Genomic DNA, 21,522 nt, shown 5'->3' with positions numbered 1-21,522 from the left:
TACGGATTCGCTATAGTTTTCTGTCTTTTCATAAAATCTTTGCATGATTTCACTTCTTTACATTATTGGTGACATATTATTGTTATCCTAGTTTTAAAAAAAGTTTTTTTTTAGTTGCTTAGTATATGATGCAAACGCATCTATAAAAACAGCTTAGAAACTCACGAAAAAACATCAGTTGGCGTCGTCAGAAAATTGCGTACATTTTTCACTTGGATATTTAAATAGTCTAAATGGATTTAAAAGTATGTATATTTTATGATAATCTATGTATGAAAATTTTTGTTAAGGGAAACTAAAACATACGTGAGAGCGAATATTTTTTACCACAAGAAATTGTGTTTCTTTTTACTAGTAAACTTATATTAAAATATTTTCAATATTGTTCTTATAAAACGTACATAAATTTTCCTTTTAGTCTTATTTCAAATGTTATACATTTATTTTTATGAATGCTTTTAAATGTAATGTTTATCTGGATTAAATATCTTATTATATTTGCTTAAGAATATTTTTGGACAAAGAGAAATCAACATGATTATATGTTTGAAATCAAGAAAAGTATTTTGCTTCAGGATGTATAAATAATATATTGGATAAAGATAAAATAAGTAGGACATTTCTGAAAAGTTTAAGAAAATTCATAATTTTTTACACAGACTTTAATTAGTTTATAAAAACGTATAAAATGTATATACCAAAAAACAAACTTTGAATTTTTAAATAAATCGAATTTTATATGAGTGTATTGAATGCTGTACACAAGTATTGATATTTTAAAATATTCTTAAAAAGATAACCCCTTAACATTTGAAATATAATTTGACATTCATTGAATAACTCTAATATATACTTCTTATAAATGTAATATTGAAATATATTTTACTTGTGAAAAAAAAAAACATTTTCTTGAGGAAAATTTTTTTATTATTTGTTTTTATTTATTTATTTATTTATTTTGCTCTTGAAATGTGTTTTATTTCCCTCAAAGATAAAATGTATTAAATTATTTTTCAAACTTATAACTTTTGAATATTTAATATTGTGATATGTGTTATTTTTTATACTATGGAACAAAAATTGTGTGTAATTAATTATTGGGTAATTAAGTTTTGATTTAAAGATAATGAAATTTAAGTACCTCTTTCTTTCTGTTTTAGCTCAAAATATTATAATTGGCAACTAAATTAGTATCTTGTCATGTGAGAAACAGTCTCATTTACGTTTAAAAATTATTCGTTACCAAAGAATTCAATCTTTTTTTTAAGACTATTATGGTAAAGTGGAAAACAAAAAAGAAGAAAAAAACGGCCTTATTGCATAGTAAGATCATCGCACTAAACATACTAAACTATAGTAAATTTTTAAAAAACTAAACTTTATTACTAAACAAAGACCATCATAGATTGGTATGAGGAATATCAGGACGATATACAAGAAGGTTGAATGATGTAAAAATGTCTTACTCCAAATTAAAAACTATACTTATTATTATGAACGCTATAGTATTATTGAAATTAATGTTGAATCTTTTTCTATCTTTAAAAACTAATGAAATAAGTTTATCATTCACAAATATATTAATAACAAAACTTATGAAAGAAAACAGTTTTGTTTGTTTGTGTGGAAGTTTCATTTTGTATACGTTTTTAAACTTCCATACTGTATTTCAATTTTTCATCATAGTGATAATGCAATTTGTCTCTAAGTAATAAAATAGTTAGTTTCATCCAATCATAAGGATTACTTTTTCGTTAACAGTTATTTTTTGCCTAAGCTAAGTTCAACTTAAATATATGCAGTTATGTTTTACTATGATAGAGCAGATAGTTTCTTACGCTTGTAAGAATTACTTTCTCATTATCTACTATACTTGGTCTTGGATTAAAAATAAGAAAAAATTTTCACGTTTCTGAAGACTAAAAATCCTTTTAGGGAGAAAAAATTGCTCTTTTTCACAATTTACAACTTTTCTCACTCACCCTTTAAATTTTATGATCACCCAATTAATTTCTTAAAATACAGAACATTTTTTGTTTTTTTTTATTTGTAGGTAGTTACAGTAACTATCCTTACATTGATGGATTTAGCCTTTTGTGGTTTCATTGGAGGAGGAAATGATGGGGGAGGACTATTTGATGGATTACAAGGAGGCTTTGGTGGAGGTGGCCATGGTGGTGGATTTGGTGGAGGAGGACATGGTGGAGGAGGACATGGTGGAGGATTAGCAATTGTTGTTCCTGTAGAAAGTGTAAAAGTGCTAGGGAATGGAGGAATAGGAGGTGGTAAAGGAGACTTTGGAGGATTTGATGGTTGGAATATTGGTGGTTGGAATATTGGTGGTGGAGGAGGTGGTTGGAATACTGGAGGTGGGTTAGGAGGATACAGGATCAAAGGTCACATTCAAAATATTGGTGGAGGTACTGGAGGAAAAGGAGGCTTTGGTGGATTTGGAAACCATGGTGGAGGCTTTGGAAACCTCGGTGGAAAAGGAGGATTTGGAAATTTTGGCGGTAAAGGAGGTTTTGGAGGAGGATTTGGTGGAGGATTTCAACTGAGGCCAGGTTTTGGAAATAATAAAGGGAGTGCATGGAGATAGAAATATGTAAGTTCAGATCATTCTCTCTTATTTTAAAAATTATGATAATTTTCAATAAATATTCAGAGTCCATATATTAGAAGGTTTGGTCTTGTAAAGGAAAATTTAAAAGAAAATTTTTTCGCTGTTTCTACTCTTACAAGGAAATCTACTATGTTTAAATTTCTAAAAGACACAATTCCTAAACTATTTTCTATTGCCATGTTACAAAGCTAAAAAAAGTTTTGAAGCAATTTTTTTTAGTTCGTGTCAGAAGAATATTTTTTAACTTACATAAAATTTCGTTCAGTTTATTCTCTATGTTACGAATCATTCCATTTTCCGGTACATCAATTTGCTATAAAACATAAACAAATCGTGACAAAGTATTTCTATGATACCACAAAGTAAGTAAAAAAAATTAAAACTCTGGAATAAGTGGTTTATACAAAGTACAAGTCAATCAACATAGTCTATCAAAAAGTAAGAGCGTTAACTTCTCTTTAGTTTTAAATTTTGAATGTCTTAAAAAAATTCCTCAAAAGTAATTCCATTTAAATGCTTACAGAAATGTTTTATTTTGAAACAATATAAATAACTTAAAGCAATATGTAGGTTATTTTTTTTAAAAATTATAAATTGTCAGACTTTTAAAAATTTTTTAGTTACGAATCTTAACAAAAAGCCAAATGTTTAAAAGATTTGAAGATTGATGACATTTTAAAAACTTTAAGTGTGGCCTTTACTGATTTATTATTTATCTTTGACTGTACTAAATTATTATATTTTTTATTATATAATTACTTGAGACATAATTTCTTATTATATTAAATAGAAACAGCACAATTATTATGTCAAATAGCTACAACATGGATTACACTTATTATAACTGTTTTGTTACAAAAAAAAACGGTAACTAATTTTAAATAATTTAATAAAACAAAAAATGAATTAAGCATAGGACAGGCACACAAATATTACATTAAAACTTTATAAAAATTACTTTTAAGGATGAAAAAGAACACTTAACTTTTAGAAAACTTAGCTAGAGGAACATAACAGTTCAGAGACAGGAGATATGGTGACATTGTTCGGGTTTCCAGATTGCTTCTGCTAAGTTTTTTTTAATCTTTTTTATTGCTGATGGTGTTCTATAAATACTTCTGTTGCAATATTTTATTAAAACTCAAATTATAGATTAAACCTTAAGAAAAATTACTTTTAAATGATAAAAAAGAACACTTAACTCTTAGAAAACTTAGCTAGGGGAACATGTCAGTTCAGAGATAGGCGATAGAAAGGTGAATTTGTTTGGGTTTCCAGTTGGCTTTAGATAAGTTTTACGATATTTTTCTTGCAGATAGCATTCTATAAATACTTCTGTTGCAATATGATATTGCAATAATTCTTAACATATTTTTTATTATATATATGTGCTTATAATTGATTTGTTTGTAATGTAACTACATATATTTTTTTTTCTTTCAGTGTCAAATTAAACATTCTAAAAAATCTCATAAATTAGCAGCTATTATTTATGACGTTTAAAATGACAAGATTCGAAGATCGACTGACTCAAGAAATTATTATTTTTTTAACAAAAAATTGTTTCCTTGTGATCTGTTAAGTTAAAAATCTACTTTAAACGTTCATTTTACTTTTCTTAGAGAATGTCTCCTGTTTATATACATATATATTTTTGTGCAAGGAACTAGTCTTAAGAAACAATAAAATCAAATCTAACAAGCAGTGTTATTTTTATGAAAATATGTTAGCATTTATTTTGTTTCATATGTATATTATTTTTTTATATATATATTTTTATATATATTATTTATATATATANCACGAAGAAAATTAGGAAAAACAATAAGTTTCATTTATTGCGCATAATCTGCAAGTAAACAGAACTCATTAGATAAGTTCAAAATGAAGATAAAACAAAGAAAAATTACAGACATATGAAAAAAAAAGGGGGGAAGGAAAAATATTAATAAAAAAATAACAAACAACTGGGGAAAAAAAGGACAAAAATGTTTTAACAAAATCCGGAAAATAAGAGATATAATCTTTTAATCAGCCCACACGATTATATCAGCAAAAAAGAGTGCGTTCTGATACTGTATCAATACAGCCAAAGCAAATTGTATTAATACAATAGTGTGAGGAGCACTCAATATATATATATACATATACAGTAATTTGCAAGTTCAAATTCTCTGTAATGATCGAATTTGATTTGCAAAATAGTACAATTGATTTGCAAAAAAAAATTAATTTAATTAGCAAGATGTTCGGAGGGCAATATCTGAAATATGCTGGCAGATTGTAATTGCTATTATAAAAAAATTTCATAATAATTACAAGATACCTTTCATTTGATTGAAATTTATTAATCTTTGATTTCTTAAGTAATATGACATTATTAACGCGAACAGAACGGGAAAAAAAACTAAAAAAGATACCATCTATAACCTTAATGATATCCGATTAAGTTAATAAGAAACTCAGCAAATTCCTTCAGATGAAATCTACGTGAGAAAAGAAATCATCGTTTAAATTGCGTGATTCATAATTTTACACGCATTCATGCATTTGCTTAAAATATGATTTTTTTTTCTTCATGAAATTGTGGCTTTAATTATTCATCGCGTACAAAGAACGGCTATTTATTTTCAAGACTGATGTAATTACTCCTGAAAATATTAAATGAAATATATTATATATCCTTTTAATATGTTTCGAAGTGGCATCAATACGCTTTTTTAGTTAGCTTGAAGATTCAGAAACAGCTTATAAAGTCTTTCGGCTTCGGAATCCAACTCAATATGTTTCGATTTTGAGTAAGGAATACATTTTTTTTCTTGATTAGAATTTTTCCTGATATTTATCGAATTTAAATGCTACAAATAGATAAATTTACAACTGAAAATATTGAAACTTAGTTAAAGCTTATAGAAGAAGTAAGATATAAAAATTTATTTAAAACATTTCAATAAATATTTTCAAATTTTCCGCTTCCTATTTTTAACTTCAAGTTAGGTATACATTTTTTTACATTTATAACACATTCCGATAACTCAATACGTTACAATATCGAGTTAGGTAAACGTTCTTTTCTATGCTTAGATTATTTATTTCCGCAGATTTCAAATTTTATGACTTGATAACTCTACAACTAACATTGTTGAAACTTACAGGTAGAAAGTAGAAAAATACGCATAAAATGTTTTTAAAACCATTCTAATAAATGTTTTCAAATTTTCCGTTTTATATTTCTAATTTCAAGTTTGATATATATTTTTTTATATTCATAATACATTCCGATAACTGAATATGTTTCGATATTGAGTTAGGAAAACATTATTTTCTATGATTAGATTATCTATATTTATAGATTTCAAATTTTATGACTTGATAACTCTACATCCAACATTGTTGAAACTTACGCATTGAAAGTCGAAAAATATGCATAAAAGTTTATTTAAAACATTTTAAAAAATGTTTTCAAATTTTCCGTTTTATGTATTATTTCCAATTTCATGTTAGGCACATATTTTTTTTAACATTCATAACACATTCCGATAACTCAATGTGTTTTTATATCGAGTTAGGAAAACATTCTCTTCCATTAGATTATTTATATTTATAGATTTCAAATTTTATGACTAGATAACTTTACAACCAAATTGTTGAAACTTGCGGATAGAAAGTCGAAAAATACGCATAAAAATTTATTTGAACCATTTTAATAAACGTTTTCAATTTATGTATTTTATAGTTATTTTGTTATATCCAACGATTGCCCACTAGAGTCAAAAACTCGATCTATTTCCCTTATTACTTTTCAGTAACACGTCTAGATTACTGAACCGTGTCTGTTACCTCTTACTTTCAATAGGTAACAAAGGAAGTAGAGCAAAAAACAAAAAATGAAGACATTGAGAAAAGAGATAGATTCATTTTGCTGAATCAAGTATCTAATCACTTTGTTTACTTGGCTGAACAATACAAATAGTTTATACATTAAGAAAAATTACGAATGAATATAATGAAATTGTTATTATGAAATACGTTTGTTCTTTTCAAGATCAATCTAAAGTTGTATGTCATGTCAATTATGGTTTATTTGGGTTATTCCATGTTATTCTACACTTAAAAATTTTCATGAAATTTGGTTCATGTTTTCCACGACCATTAAAACTAATTCTAAGAGTCTCATAGCGATAATAAAAAAAAAGGAAATGTTAGTGGCAAATAAAATTTATAAATAAGCACACAAGAGAAATTTTCAAAATAAAAATAAAGTTTCGTAAGAACTTCATTGCAATCGAGTAAGTTTTGCTATTAAAATGCCAACTAGGTTATACGCGTCTATTTAGGAGTTTGGAATGAAATTTTATGATTAAAATGCATGCGATAAAATTTTACTTTTGAAGTCATTGAAAGTTCTGTGTAAAAACATAATGGAAATATCACTTGTTTTTTAGGCTTCCTACATACTGAATATTTAAGGGAAAAAAAGGCATTTTCGACGTAAAATAATTTAAGCGTAACTTTTTAATGTTAAGTGGCAATTTTTCAATACTTTTATGTTAAATACCTCTGAAATTATCTGAAAAATTCTTAAGATATGCCTGCCCTAAAAACTTTTGGTTCATTTGAAATGGGAATAAAAAGGCAAAAATAATATATGTATACACTACCCTACAGTAACGGAAGAGACACTTACAGTTTATGAAACTTTTTTAAATTTCTTAAGAAATACTTAAAGGTTTATTTTATAACTTTAGAGTTAATTAGTTCATGCATTTTTTCATACTTGGAAATAAAGTTGAAAACATTCATAGGTTTCAGAGATCGACAATGAACTACAAAAGAAAGCAAATATTTTTGAACACCCTATGCCAGAAAATTAAGCAATAAGCTTGTAACTTATACCAATTATTTTGGTTGTTATTTTTAACAATTGCATAAAATTTCATAGACCTTGCTTCAATATTTATGGGGATAATGACATTTTTATAAAAAAACTAATTTTTTTTGTCTTACGTTTTTTTGCCATAACTTTAGAAATATTCAATACAATTAAACAAAATTTTCAGAGCAATTAAACAATAACTACAAAACTATTGTTTTAAAATTTGAAAAAAATTCGCTAAAAATTGCGCAAGATATGACTATTTATTAGTTGTTTTATATTGCGCAAGAGCGGAAAAAAATTTAAAAATCTATTCTGTAAATTTGTTGTGAATCGTATTTGGCAACTAAGGAAAAAAATCTGAACAATCTAATAAATTTAAAGTGCTTCAAGCAATTTTATAGGCAGTTTTCGCACTTTTAAAAGAAAGCTCATGATAAAGGGTTTTTCGCAAATTTAATTTTGTACAATTAAATAAGATTTATTAAAAATGACACCAGCATTGTGGGAGATCATTCCCCATGAAAGAACGTTTTCTTTTGCCTGTTTTCTTTCCTCATATCATCACAGTTTGGTGTCCAGACAATTTTTGTAAGGTATTATTATTTGTTATTAAATTTTGTCTTATGGTACAAAATTAAATTTGTGGAAAAATCCTTTTCATTTTGAGCTTTTTTTAAAGAAGAGGAAAAACTACTTTGAAAATTGCTTGAAACTCATTAAATGTTATAAGAGATTCAAATCAGATTTTTTTCATTAGTTGCCAAATACGATTCACTTCAAAATTAAGAAGAAGAAATTTTTTTCTTTTTATTTTTCCGTGCATGGGCAGTTCAAAATAACAACTTTAAATAGTCATATATTGCGCAGTTTTTAGCGAATATTTTTTCTTCAAATTTTGAAAGAATAATTTTGTAATTAATTTTTAATTGCTCCAAAAATTTCGTTTAATTCCAATAAATGTATTTAAAGTAAGCAGAAAAACGTAAGACAAAAAAAATTAATTTTTAGAAAAATGTTCATTACTCCATGAATATTTAAGTTTGGTTTATGAAATTTCAAGTAGTTTCTGCAAATAACTGCCAAAGCAATCGGTGCAAATTACAAGGTTATTGCTTGATTTTCTGGCATAGGGTGTTTAAAAATACTTCCTTCGTAATGTATTGTATGTCCCTGAAACCCTTAAAAGTTTTTAAACTTTATTGTTAAGTGTGAAAAGTCACAACTAATTACTTATAAAGCCACAAAATAATCTTCAAAATATTTCTTGAGAAACGTAAAAAATTGTTAAAAACAGAAAGTGTCGCTTCCATGATTGTAGGGTAGTGTTTATATAACATACTCGATTGTATGTAAACACAATTGTGTATTTATAATATTAATATATTTGTAATATTAATATATTTATAATATTAATATATTTATAATATTAATATATTTATAATATTAATACATTTATAAATATATAATTACGTTTTCCCAAGAAAGAATAGTTTTACAAATTTCTTTGCTAAAATGAATCAATATTATGCTGAATAAAAATTACTTATTAAAAATTAATTAATCGAAAATTTAACAAACTTAGCCATTTTTTTTAAACTTACGAAAATTTAATATGGATTTGAACAAAAAGGTTATTTTATATACCAAATATATAGCAGTTAATGATATTTAAAAGAAACGATATATGAAAATAATCTATGTCAAATTTTGTCATAATGTATTTTCCATTAGGTTTAGTTGCATTTTTGAACCTTCTCAATACTTAAAAAAAGTGGTCGGTCAAAACTACCAGAATATAGTAAAATTTACAGTGTTTATGGCTGTATGGAAACGCCATTAAGCACGGTAGTTTTTATCAATTCAATAGGTAAATTTTGTAAAAATTGATTGACAATTGGGAATTTTGGAAAAATTCACAATAAAATATGGTTTTATTAGGTTTTATTATGTACGTAACAAAAATTTGGTAAACGTGATAAAATTTGACAGTTTTATAATGATATGAAAATGGCATAAAAAACATTTAAATTCATATTTCAGATTTATATTTTTTCTAAACGTATGGTGATTGAGAACCAGTATTTCCGGTCAACCATGAACACATGAACGGAAAAGTCACCAAAGAATGGCTTAAATACGAGTATATTTTGGTTTTATTATGGTGGGTTTGTTATTCGGTTTTATGAAATTATGGTTTTTTTACCAGAAATTTTCTTACCATACAGTGGTATAATTTTACCATAATTTTTCCTCTGAGTAGGAATGGACAGTAAGAACAAATGTTTTTAAAAGCTTAACAAAAAAATTTCCCCCTTTGAAATTTGTGTTTTCACAAATTATATATCACTGTCAAAATCCTAACAACGATACAAAAATTGCATGCTTGTAACAAATTCAAAATTACTAACTGTCCGCTATTATAACAGAATTGTTATTAAGAAAATACATTTTTTGCTTTTTAAATGTCTGCAGTTTAATATTGTACGAATATAGTTTGTCTAAAATAAGAACTCTCCCAGACATTGGTCTGGGCCTGTGGCGTTGACTATGGTAACGAGGTATGCCTATTTCAAATAGGGGTGCGGGGTCACTGTTTGGAGTGGTTTCGGCTCGGGTGGGTGAGAGAAAGGAAAACTCTTTCTTCGATCTCTTGTATTAGTCTTAGAGCGAAGCTACCCACCCTCCCTAAAATGCGCCATTCTTGTTTCCATAGCACAAAACGCCTCAGACATTAAAGCGGGAGGAGTTCTTAGCTTAGACAAACTGTACATTTGTCGGCTGTTTTATCACGAAAAAGGTTTAAATGGAAGAAATTTTTATTTATTATTGAAAACTCCCCCTACTCTTTAACCCTTTATTAGAGAAATGGGGGTGATTAGAGGGAGAGGGCAGATCTTCTATAAAGATAAGTTAGGTATTGTTTCCGATGTTTGTTTGTTTCTTCACTAAATGGAAAGAAATCAATCTTAAAACGATCTGACTAATAGTTTCAAAGTTATAAGGGAAAAGGACAAACTTGTACTTGTACATATTTACGCAACTGATATTGTTTTCGAGGCATTGTTTCTTTTGTACTTTTTCACGTTGAATCGAATAACTGTATGTCTTTTGACTGTACATGAGTCAAAAGAACAAATAGTTTAAAATCTAAAAGAGTTTTTTTTTCTTTTTTTCTTTTTTTGTATAAAAAGTACTTCTTTTGACATGGTACACTTTTCATGTTGCTATGTAGGATCGTTGTTGCGTTATTACGTGAGGAAATAAAGAAGTGTTTTATCTTTTCATATTGCGAGACCAATAAGTGAGGTATCCTGTGAATTTTTATGAATCCTATGAGTCTTATGAGTATCCCATGAGTAGGAAAACAAACACAAATCAAAAGGATTTACGTTTCAAAAGCCGCACGAACATATTTTACAAACATATTTCAAAAGTTGAATTTCTCAAAATATTTTAATTAAAGTACATGTTCAGACAGCTTATAAATAGCAATGCAAAAAGTGCAAATAAGTACATGTCAGTAGAAGTACTTTTTATACAATAGGCGCTTTTAACTTTTTAACTATACCTTCTGTTGACTCTTATATAGTCTTATACGATTCATCGTAAGAACTATATAGGAAACAAGTCTCATTTGTTTAGATAACAATGTCAGATGCGTAGATAAATACGAATAAAAGTTTGTACTTTTCGTATACAAAGCCCATGTAACTTCTATACTATTAGTCCGATCATTTCGATCTATTGGCTTCATTCATTTGAACGTGAAAAAGTAAGTCAGAAACAGTGCTTCACTTGTCTGTTTGGAGGAAATTTAATTTCTGTCTCAACCTATATATATATTGAAAAAAATTCGCTAAAANTCTTAGCGCCCCTAGCGACGTATGAAAACATTTCCGGGTTCCTATGCAATTTTTATATTGAGGATATATATATATATATATATATAGGTCAATCAATCACTTAACTTGTTTGTCTCTGCAAAGGTTTTGAACAAAGGCAGTAAAACCTTTCAGTGCTTAAGTTTAATTCGTGTTTTTTTACTTCTTAAAAATTTAGATTCTCAATTATTACATCTAAAACTAGATAAAATAACTTCCGCAATCAAGCAATGTTAAAGAAAATGAAGTTAAAATAATATTTCCCTAAATTTAAATTAATAGTATCTCTACACACATATATTCGATTTTATTAAAGTGCAAATGTTATTCTACCACAGTACAGAAGTTGTGAAACATAAATAATGACTTAACAATTGGAAATAGATTTTACGAATCGAAATAAAAGTATTAAGCATAAAGATACATGAAATGTTTATTTATATTTCAAATTCTCATACACGTGCTCAACATATATTAAGCAAAAAATAAAGGAATATTGAGAACAATGAACATTGTTTTTTTTTAATTGAACAAGTGGTCATTCTCTTCTTAACGTCGAGGTGAGATGTCCACCTGATACATTAAAGGAAAAGTGAAGCTAAAATATGGATAAAGCTCACATTTCATACAGTTAACCATGATGAACTCGCAATAAGCTGTAAGGGAAGTATTTCATTTTAAGAAATCAGTAAAAAGAATCCAACAAATAAAATCTAATGTACAAATTTACTAGACCAATTCCGAAAGAAAATTTATTAAATTTTTAGAAAAGATTTGCAAGGTTTGTACATGCTTAATGGAAACATTGCATTGCATTGCACCTTACACATCTCATCCAGTCATCGTTTTTATTAGTGGTATTGTATTTTTCTTCACAGCTTACATGCTTATATTCATCAAATTCTGAGTGTGTAAAATCAGGTAATATGTAAGGTTCTGTGAAGTAGGTTATAGAGTTCTATCGGATAATATGTTATGCCTGTAGAATCGACATGTAATATGTAGAATTCGTACGGTACTCTAAAGTTTAAAAGTGGTTTCAATATTTTAATAAAAAAGCCAATGATTTTTTTATTAGCTTTCATCTTAAAATTGCGAAACGAAATCATTAATAAACGCAAAGATTTCGTAACTAGATTTATTTATTTGAATAAATGAAGCGCTGGTGTGAAGATTAATTTACTAAATAACATCGAATTTCCTTAATTTTGTTATCTAAATTTAAATTTTTTAACAACTCTACTATCATTAATATGTCCTTACGTATTAAGTGGCCATTTCTCTCCAATATTGTGTGGTCATCTCTCCTAAAATTAATGATGGGATGGCGACCGGATTTATAGCGTCTCTCCACTATAATATTCTTCCGTCTTTTTTACTTGTTGTTGTTGTTGTCGTCGACCATTAAGCAGAAGGGGTGCGATTGCTCTAGTTTTCAAGTGGCGCCATCTATGGCCTAGAATTTGACTTCAGTCACACCTATACGTCACACCCGTTTATAGGACGGACCCATTCATACATCCATCCACTCGTCCACAGATCGTAATTTTGACCTGAACTAGAGAACGATCAATTTCCAATTCAGTACCCTCAGAGGTATTGATTTGTTATTGTAACATGAAAGACTTTGTGATCCGACAGATTTAACGTGCACCAGTCATCATTTACTACACGGGGAGTCTTCGTTCGGCTGGATTCGAACTCCTGCTCTCACAAACGTAAGTCCAGCGCCCTTCCAAACAGGCTGTCCCACCCTGCCTTTTTTTTACTTAGGAACAAAGATTGGACTATATATGTGCTCTAAAGGTCTAGTTAGTTGAAAAAAATGTAGCCAAAGCTTTGAAAAACAAAAGATTAGTAAATTCCCAAGAAATATTTGACCCCTAAATAAAATAAAACATCAAAATTTTACATACTTTTTTTAATCACGAAAAACAATGCTTTGTTCAAATTAAACAAGCAAAACTGCTAAAACTTAAAAATTAAATAAGTAATAACTTAAAAACTACATGTGCGGGAATATCTAAAAAATATAGGAGACATTTAAACGGGTCATCTCTCCTATATGACCATCATCCATTACTATACATTTACAGAAACAAAATTTACGTCGTAACGAAAAGTCTACTTGCTTATAGTTGTGTAATAAGGATGGCAATATTTTAATTTGCTTATATTTTTCCTTTGCATTAAATAATTTTATGCCATTTAATTTATATTCGCTTCTTTTCTGCTATTCCTAATTCGAATTCGTCTTAACATTTTCTCTGTTCGGTGAGTATGTTTGATTTGCAAACTAATTTTATTTACGTGTGTAGATCATAAAATACTTGTTCTTACCTAAAATTGTAACGAAAAACCAACTTTACTGACTCTTATGTGCTTTATATCTTACTGCTATTACACATTTTTTTAGTGTTACTGAACACCATAAACGGTGGAAACTACTCTGCACCAAAAGTAGCTTAAAGAAACATTTCTAGTGTTTCTCTACACCAAGAACTATCACTCGTGTGTAATAACACAAAGAATTATTTAATGTGATTCGCTTCATCACTTTTAGTGCAAAGTTAGTTGCCACTTTTTCGGTGTTAAAATACACTCAGAGCTTTTGTAGTGTAGTACATTATAATTTATCATTTCAATACATAAAAATTATATTTCAATTAATAGCATTATAGTTTTAGATAGTTAAAGTAATTTAGAACATTTTCTTTAAATTTAGGAGCTCAGAGAAAGATTACAATTTTAGACAGTAATCTAGTTTTGTTAACATTGATTTTCTAACGAAGCGCGAAACTTTTCTCAGTGTTACCGTTATGTTAACATATTCAGATTCCATTAAAACAAGTGATATCTGCCATCAATCGCTGTTTTCAATAACCAGAACGACACGCAATGTAATAAAGTAATTAAAATCGCCAATGCTAGTTTCGGTCTATATAAGATGATCTAATAGTCCAAAAGCTGTTAAATGCAGCAAAGTAATTGTCAATCATGAATTTGATCACCTTTGCTTCGGTAAGAAAGCACTCTATTACCTATAAGTCAATGTTTTTCTAAAGACATGCATTTACTTTTATTTGCATTTAATTGAAGAATATTACTGGTTGCCATCAATTTTCATAAGTCTGATTTTGACTTCAATATTAACAGCTTAATTTAACAACTTTATTTCAACTTCAAAAGTGCAATAGTTTGGTTTTAATTTCAATATAAGAAGATGCAATAGTCCAAAACCTTTTAAATGCTGTGAAGTAATTGTCAAATATGAATTTGATTTCCTTGACGTCGGTAAGAATGTATTTTATTACCTTCAATACAATGTTTTTTATCAAATAAAGTCCATTTAATTTTATTTATGTTAAATTGAAAAATAATACTGATAATTATTTCTTTTCACCAATTTAATTTTAACTTTATTATGAAAAGTTTGAGTTTAACTTCAATATTAAGAGTTTGATTTTAACTTCAGCAGTTTAACGATTTAATGTAAATTTCAACATAAGATGACCTAATAGTTTCAAAGCTCTTAAATGCTGCAAAATAATTGATAATTATGAAATTGATCTCTTCAGCTTCTGTAACAATGTATCTTATTATCTTAAACTGTATTTTTCTATATATTTTTTTAAAGAGAGAGAGAGAGGCATTTATACTTTTATTTTCGAAAAATATTATTGATTGTGATAAATTTTTAACATTTTGTATAGGTATAAAATAAGATCTTATTAAATATTTTGTCTAAATATGAATTCAGTTTTGAATTAAATTAATCATTTAGTACCAATTTATTAGCATGTTGAGAGTAAACCAAGTTTAATTTTTAAAAATTATTTCTTCATAAAAAGTATTAATGTTATTAGCGTTTTCTTCAGATTTCATGCAAGGATGACTCTACCTTAAAGATCTTCAAAAATTTAAATTATTTTGGTTGGTATATTTTATAAAGAATAATAAAAAAAAAATTATGTTTGTGCATTCAGTACAGTAAGCGAGGAAACTTTCCTTCTAAATAACTTTTATTCTAATAGTGAATACCAATTCATAATAATTTTTAATTAATACTATCTTCTTATTGATTCATAATTGTGTTTTTAATTTTTTATTTCTCAAGAACAATTTGGCCAATTTTGTTCAAATTTCGTACTTTGTCATTTAAAACTGCATGCTTTTAAATTACGTAAGAAAATTATCCTTCAGTGTTCAAAATGTTTCCGACCATTGCAAAAAAATTAAAAAAAATTACATTAAAAATTATAAATAATTCGTTCACATGGAAATATCATTTGATTAACGAGTTTTATTATTGTATGTAAAAAGTTTTCAATTGGCTTAAAAAGTAGCCTAGATTTCGCAAAATACCGAAATCCGAAATATGGAAATTAACAAAGAATGTACACTTTTGCGCCTTAACTCATAACTTTTAACTGTAAGCATTAATAAATTAGCATAATTGAAATCTGAATTAAATTCTATTAACCATTAAGACTGGTATTTAGTGTGTGAAAATCTGATCTTTAGAATAAAACTTAGTCAAGTTAATACCATTCTTTACATCCCACTGTACATAGACATTTCAGGAACAAAATTACAAAATTGTTTTCGATAAAAATACTTTTAATTTGTATACGTCATGCGAGAGATAAAGCAGAAGAATTGCCCATAAATAACGTCAGTAGATTTCAAAAGTTTTTATGCCACTTGCATCGCATTCCTTGATGTCCAGCAATTAAACAGTTTTAGACTCAAAAACGTAATCGAAATTTTCAGAAATTCTATTCTTCATTTTAATTCTAATTTTTGAAAGCTACAATTTTCATTAACTGTAAATTAACGTTTTTTTTCGAATAACAGATTTAAAAATCGTGTTCTTGTCAGATAATATGTATCTTTACAATAGTAAGGCATAGTTTATACATGCGTAATAATCATGTTTAAGTAAATTATGTAATTATATTATTTTATTCTTTACTACGAAAACTTCAAGCTCATTATTAACTCCAAATATATTTATATTATATATATATAAAATTTGCTCAACAATTCAAATAATTTCTTGTAATAATAAAAATAGGCATATAAACTTTAAAAAAAAGTTTCTACATTCGACTTTATATTAGGGGTTCATTAATGTTAAAAGAGCAATTTCTCTAATAAATAATTACAAATAGTTAAAGTTGAAAGAAAACGTAATACATAATTCTAACAATAACCATTCTTTTTCAGAGAACTTTTCTGTATTGTGTGGTTTTAAGAGTTGCATTATCCTCCACGTTTTCCATACAAAAGGAAACTCAATATGACTTTAATAATCTCAAACACAAAACTCTTCATCACAATAATGAAACAGATAATGATGATAAGCGAAACAATGACAAATATTTACACAAAAACGTCGATGAAATCTGGGGGCAAAATGAGATTCCCACATTAAAACACAATAGTGTCAAAATTAAGAATGGCACGAGTAACAACAATACAGAGGCTTTGGATTACGCCGATGAATTGTTTTCGTATCATCGACTTTTATCAGAGTCTAGTAACCGGATATTGCAAACGTATGAAAGTGATTCAAAAAGGAAGGAATTGGTTAATAGAAATGGAAAAATTCCAACTGATATTGTAAAGAAACTTGGTGATGCAGTGATAGATCTATCGTTAGAAGATCAGGACAAGGTCATTTACATACCTGTTTATGAACAAGAAAATCCTGGAAACTACAATAGTGTGCCAAATCAGAAGAAAATCAAGCAAAATAACGAAAATCAATATAAGAAAGCAGAAATTGGGAAGAAAATAGTAGGGTTTATTGGTGTAGTTCTTGTTGGAAAAAATAAAGACAAAAACAGTGCATCTGGAGGAAAACACATGCCTCCAACCGAAAATATGAAGAGTGTTCATCAGCAACATCAAATCCCTTTTCCAAATAATTATCAGCATTTATCTCTAGGACTTGCAAATAATCATAATGGCCACATGAAGAGTGTTCATCAGCAACATCAAACCCCTTCTCCAAATAATTATCAGCATTCATCTCCAGGACTTACAAATAATTATAATGGCCATGTGAAGAGTGTTCATCAGCAACATCAAACCCCTTCTCCAAATAATTATCAGCATTCATCTCCAGGACTTAGAAATAATCATAATGGCCAGATGAAGAGTGTTCCTCAACAACATCAAACCCCTTCTCCAAATAGTTATCAGCATTCATCTCTAGGACTTACCAATAATCATAATGGCCATCGAAATTCAGTCAATGATGTTAAAAATACTTGGAACATACCAATTTCCGAAGATCAAGGTTGGAAGATTTCGCTTGTAACTCCAAACTCTCATGGTATAACTACATCACATGGGCTTACAGCGAAGGATCAAGTTATTTGGGGATCAAGACACCAAGAATCGAGTAAAAAGGGCTTAAGAAATTTGGTACCTGGACAAAATGTACAATTAAACCAAAAAAAGAATATGGATAACATTATGAATACGAATTTCAACAGTAAACTAAATGTTCCAAATAATAGACCTATTCCTGAAAATCCATTATTTCCAAATCGCATGAGAGGTAATCGAATGAGAGGCAAATCATTGAATAGCCCAAGTATGGGACATGGGATGACCACTAATAATAAAAAGCAATATCAAACTCATAAACCTCAAATAAATTCCCAAAATTTTGATAAAAATAAAAACCAGTTTAAATCCCACGGATTTCAAATGAAATCTCAGAATAATGATCAAATTAAAACTCACATGCTCGATGGTAATAATCATCATTTTATTCCAGTAATTAAGCACATCATAGTACAAGACAACTCTTTAAGAAACAATTACGAATCCAAAGAAAATAATGAAAATTATTCCAATCGAGATTTTTATAATGAAGGGAATTTACTTTCTTTGAATCAAAATCAAAAATATTCCCCACAGGATATTTCTGGATTGCAAAATAGTTATAACAACTACGAAAAAAGGGACACGAATATAAATAATAAAAATATTAACAATCTTTATAATCATCATATTCAACAAAAGTATTCTAAAATTTCCGATGGGAATACACACATAAATGAACCAATAAATCAAATACAAAACCAAAATTTCAAATCCAATAATCAAAACAATATTAATGGTGGATATCATAAAATCAGAGAGGAAAATAAAAATGAAATTAACAATGAAAATAACGCATCAAACTTAGGAAAAAGAACCAATGTGTTTGAGTCTAAAAACGCTGATAAAAGCTATCAGCAATTTCAATATGGATTACTACCCCAACAATACAGTAGTAACATGCAAAATGCGCAGGACACAGATATCGATAAAGCATTCAAAGCAGCTGGTATTTATCTAAATAATCAGAATAACGTAGGTGTACAATCCAGAAGCTTTACACCCGAAAACGTCAGATTCGACAGCGATCCAAGATATTTTCATCATAGATCGGAGGAAATAAATAAAAATTCAGACAATATAAGACCAACAACAGACCAACGATATAATGCATTGTTTCATGAACGTAATAATAATTTTAACGTGGCCAAAATGGCTACGATTCCTACTTATCGAGAACAAAATATTAAGCACAGAATACCTAAGTTTTATTCCAATTTTACTTACATGAACAATATCGGAAGCACAAACACAAATTTTTCTGGAAAATCGCTCGAAGTAGAAAACGGACAATTCGTAACACTTCCACTGGATGAAAATAGTTGGAAGGTTATAAAAAAGAATAACAATTCTTATGAATTAGAAAGAACTATACCCGATTCTATTTCTAAAACGGCACCTTTTGCTTTTAACGCACAAAACAACGATCAATTCCATCAACAAAGTTTTCAAAACTCACCTCCCAATCACGGAATAAGCCCAGAATATTTTGATGTTAAAAGTGCGGTGTTTAACGGACAGCAAATAAAATTCCTCAACAACGACATGGATTTAAATCCATTGTACAATTCTAAAGAAATTTATAAGATACCATCAGATCGAATTCGAAAACAGTTTCCAGAACTAAAAACTAACAAGCAAACCGAAGAAGCTCTTCTGTTTTCTGGATTCAACAATGGAGGCTGGATTCCAAGTAAAACTGATGATAATAATCAAAAGGACAGAGATTTGCAACAGTTCAGTGGTGCTGAAAAACGCGTCACGGATGGAAATTCTAAGAGTGAATCCAATTTGTCAAGATTCACTGGCAAAAACAAATTCAATTACGATAACAGCATTAATGCGCGTATAAAAAACAATAATAATGAAAAAAATGGTGAGCTGAAGAACAATAGTGACAAAAGTGAAAAGAAAAATGTATCTAATAATAGTGAAGTCGATGGAGCTGATCCAAATGGATTCGGCGGGGAAAGTTTTTGGTGACCACAACTGTATGATTTATTAAGATTCTCTTCATTTGTGATTATTTATTTCAGTTGTACATACTACACATTTTCTAGATTCGTCAAATATTTATTCTTGTGAAATCTGTGTTCAAGTTTTTGCTTTATTAAATTAAGAAGTAATCTATTGGTTACCTTTTTTTTAAGTAGATTTGTTTCAGTTGTATTAATCAGCCTTTTTTAAACATGTTTAACATTTTTATAATTATATTTTATATATTGGGCATGAATTTAACGTTTTTCAAAATGAAACCATGCTTATTTGTAAAGTTGGGTATCAAAATCTGTAAAATTTGAAACGTATTAAGAAATTATGAAGCTTTTTTTTTTTGAAAAAAAAAAGGAAGCAAACAAGCAAATAACTATATCAATTTTCAAAAAACTTTTATTTTTATTCAAGTCTTTCTTCCTTTTAGAATTTCACTCAAGAGTGCTTTTAAATTTTTTAAAAAAATTGTAAATTGAAATTGAAAAATTAAGTTTTGAAACTTTTCTTGTCAAAAATGAAGCTTGAAATTATAAAAAAGAGAAATCTTAAAAAACAAAAGGAAAAAAAAAACGTTTGCCATAACAAAGGGAGCAATACAATTTTTAAAAATCGGCACAATGCATTCGGTCATCATTTTATGCTAATAAAAAAGGTACAATTATTCACTAAAAGCATTTATAATTTTTAAAGATTTCAGTTTTTTGCGCTAAAATTTTTTTTGACCTAACATCCATCAGATAAAAGTAAATTTGGTCTTAAATTAACCATGAAAACATGTATAATAATAAAAAATAGATAATCTACAATTCAACTCAATTAAAGGCTAGATTAACTTCCCTCAAAAATGTAAGCACAAAAAATATTTTACTAAATTTTTGCTTTTAATTATTTTTGCTATGGATTTTCCAGGTTTTGACACCTTACACTTATATCTGCTTATTTTCAAGAACAATAAACTCTGTAAACCTAATTATTTTAAAATCTTGTCATTAACGTGTTATATTTATAGTTTTAAATAATATTTTTATATTTTTGAATAATATTTTGTATTTTTAATTCATATTGTCATATTTTTTAGATATTTGCTTGCTGTCTCTATTTCACTGGCTTCTTTGTAATAAAAACCTAAATCAAAGCTTAAATCAAATTATTTATTTATTTATTTATTTATTTTCTATTTATTTGTTTATTTTTTATTTATTTATTTATTTTTTAGTGGGTTTCAGCATTTTTGCCCACTAAAAAGATCAAAAATTTTGATAACACAAACCGTCTAGACTTCTAACTGGAAGTAATTTTCATGAAATTTGATTATAATTTGATTCAATATTCAAGCAACTACTCCATTGTTGACAAATCATGCATTTGTTTAATAGTGTAATTATGTTAAATTTTTTCATTCAATTTATTAATGAATTAATAAAGTTACATTTTGTTTTCTTGTTTTATTTTATGCATGCAGCTACTAATATAATTTAGTAAAAATGACGTTAAAATCACTAATAATATATTTGTTGAATCCTAGACGTGTTTCAATGTAAGATTGTGTACTTGTGCACCTTCATCAGCAGGAGCACCATTTTGCACTATTACCCAGCTAGGTATATTAGATTTGTGTTATATTGATGGTGTTTTGAACATTGGTTTTACTTACAAGAAAGATACCTGAAGTGGCCTATGTAAATTAAGCTAAATATTGTTCTACTGTTTTTTTCTTCTTTGGTTACGACATAATATATATATATATA

The 21,522-nt window shown here is 27.8% G+C and overlaps 1 protein-coding gene and 1 long non-coding RNA gene across 2 annotated transcripts in view; one reads left to right on the top strand and one right to left on the bottom strand.

Annotated features, from left to right (window-relative positions):
* LOC122269384 (acanthoscurrin-2-like) lies at positions 1-4,311 on the top strand. Its single transcript, XM_043042191.2, has 3 exons — positions 1-245; positions 2,054-2,605; positions 4,067-4,311. Exons 1-2 carry the CDS (start codon positions 234-236, stop codon positions 2,597-2,599), a joined length of 558 nt encoding a protein of 185 aa, XP_042898125.1. The 5' UTR covers positions 1-233; the 3' UTR covers positions 2,600-2,605; positions 4,067-4,311.
* A 7,509-nt stretch (positions 4,312-11,820) lies between these two features.
* The window catches only part of LOC139427192 (uncharacterized), a 39,631-nt gene continuing 29,929 nt past the window's right edge, over positions 11,821-21,522 (bottom strand). Inside the window, exon 3 of the long non-coding RNA XR_011638328.1 lies at positions 11,821-12,039. This is a non-coding gene — a long non-coding RNA (uncharacterized lncRNA). The remainder of the gene's footprint in view (positions 12,040-21,522) is intronic.

The sequence above is a fragment of the Parasteatoda tepidariorum genome, chromosome X2 (genome assembly GCF_043381705.1).
Source record: "Parasteatoda tepidariorum isolate YZ-2023 chromosome X2, CAS_Ptep_4.0, whole genome shotgun sequence".
Taxonomy (NCBI): Eukaryota; Metazoa; Arthropoda; class Arachnida; order Araneae; family Theridiidae; genus Parasteatoda; species Parasteatoda tepidariorum.
This window is presented reverse-complemented; position numbering and strand designations above follow the sequence as displayed.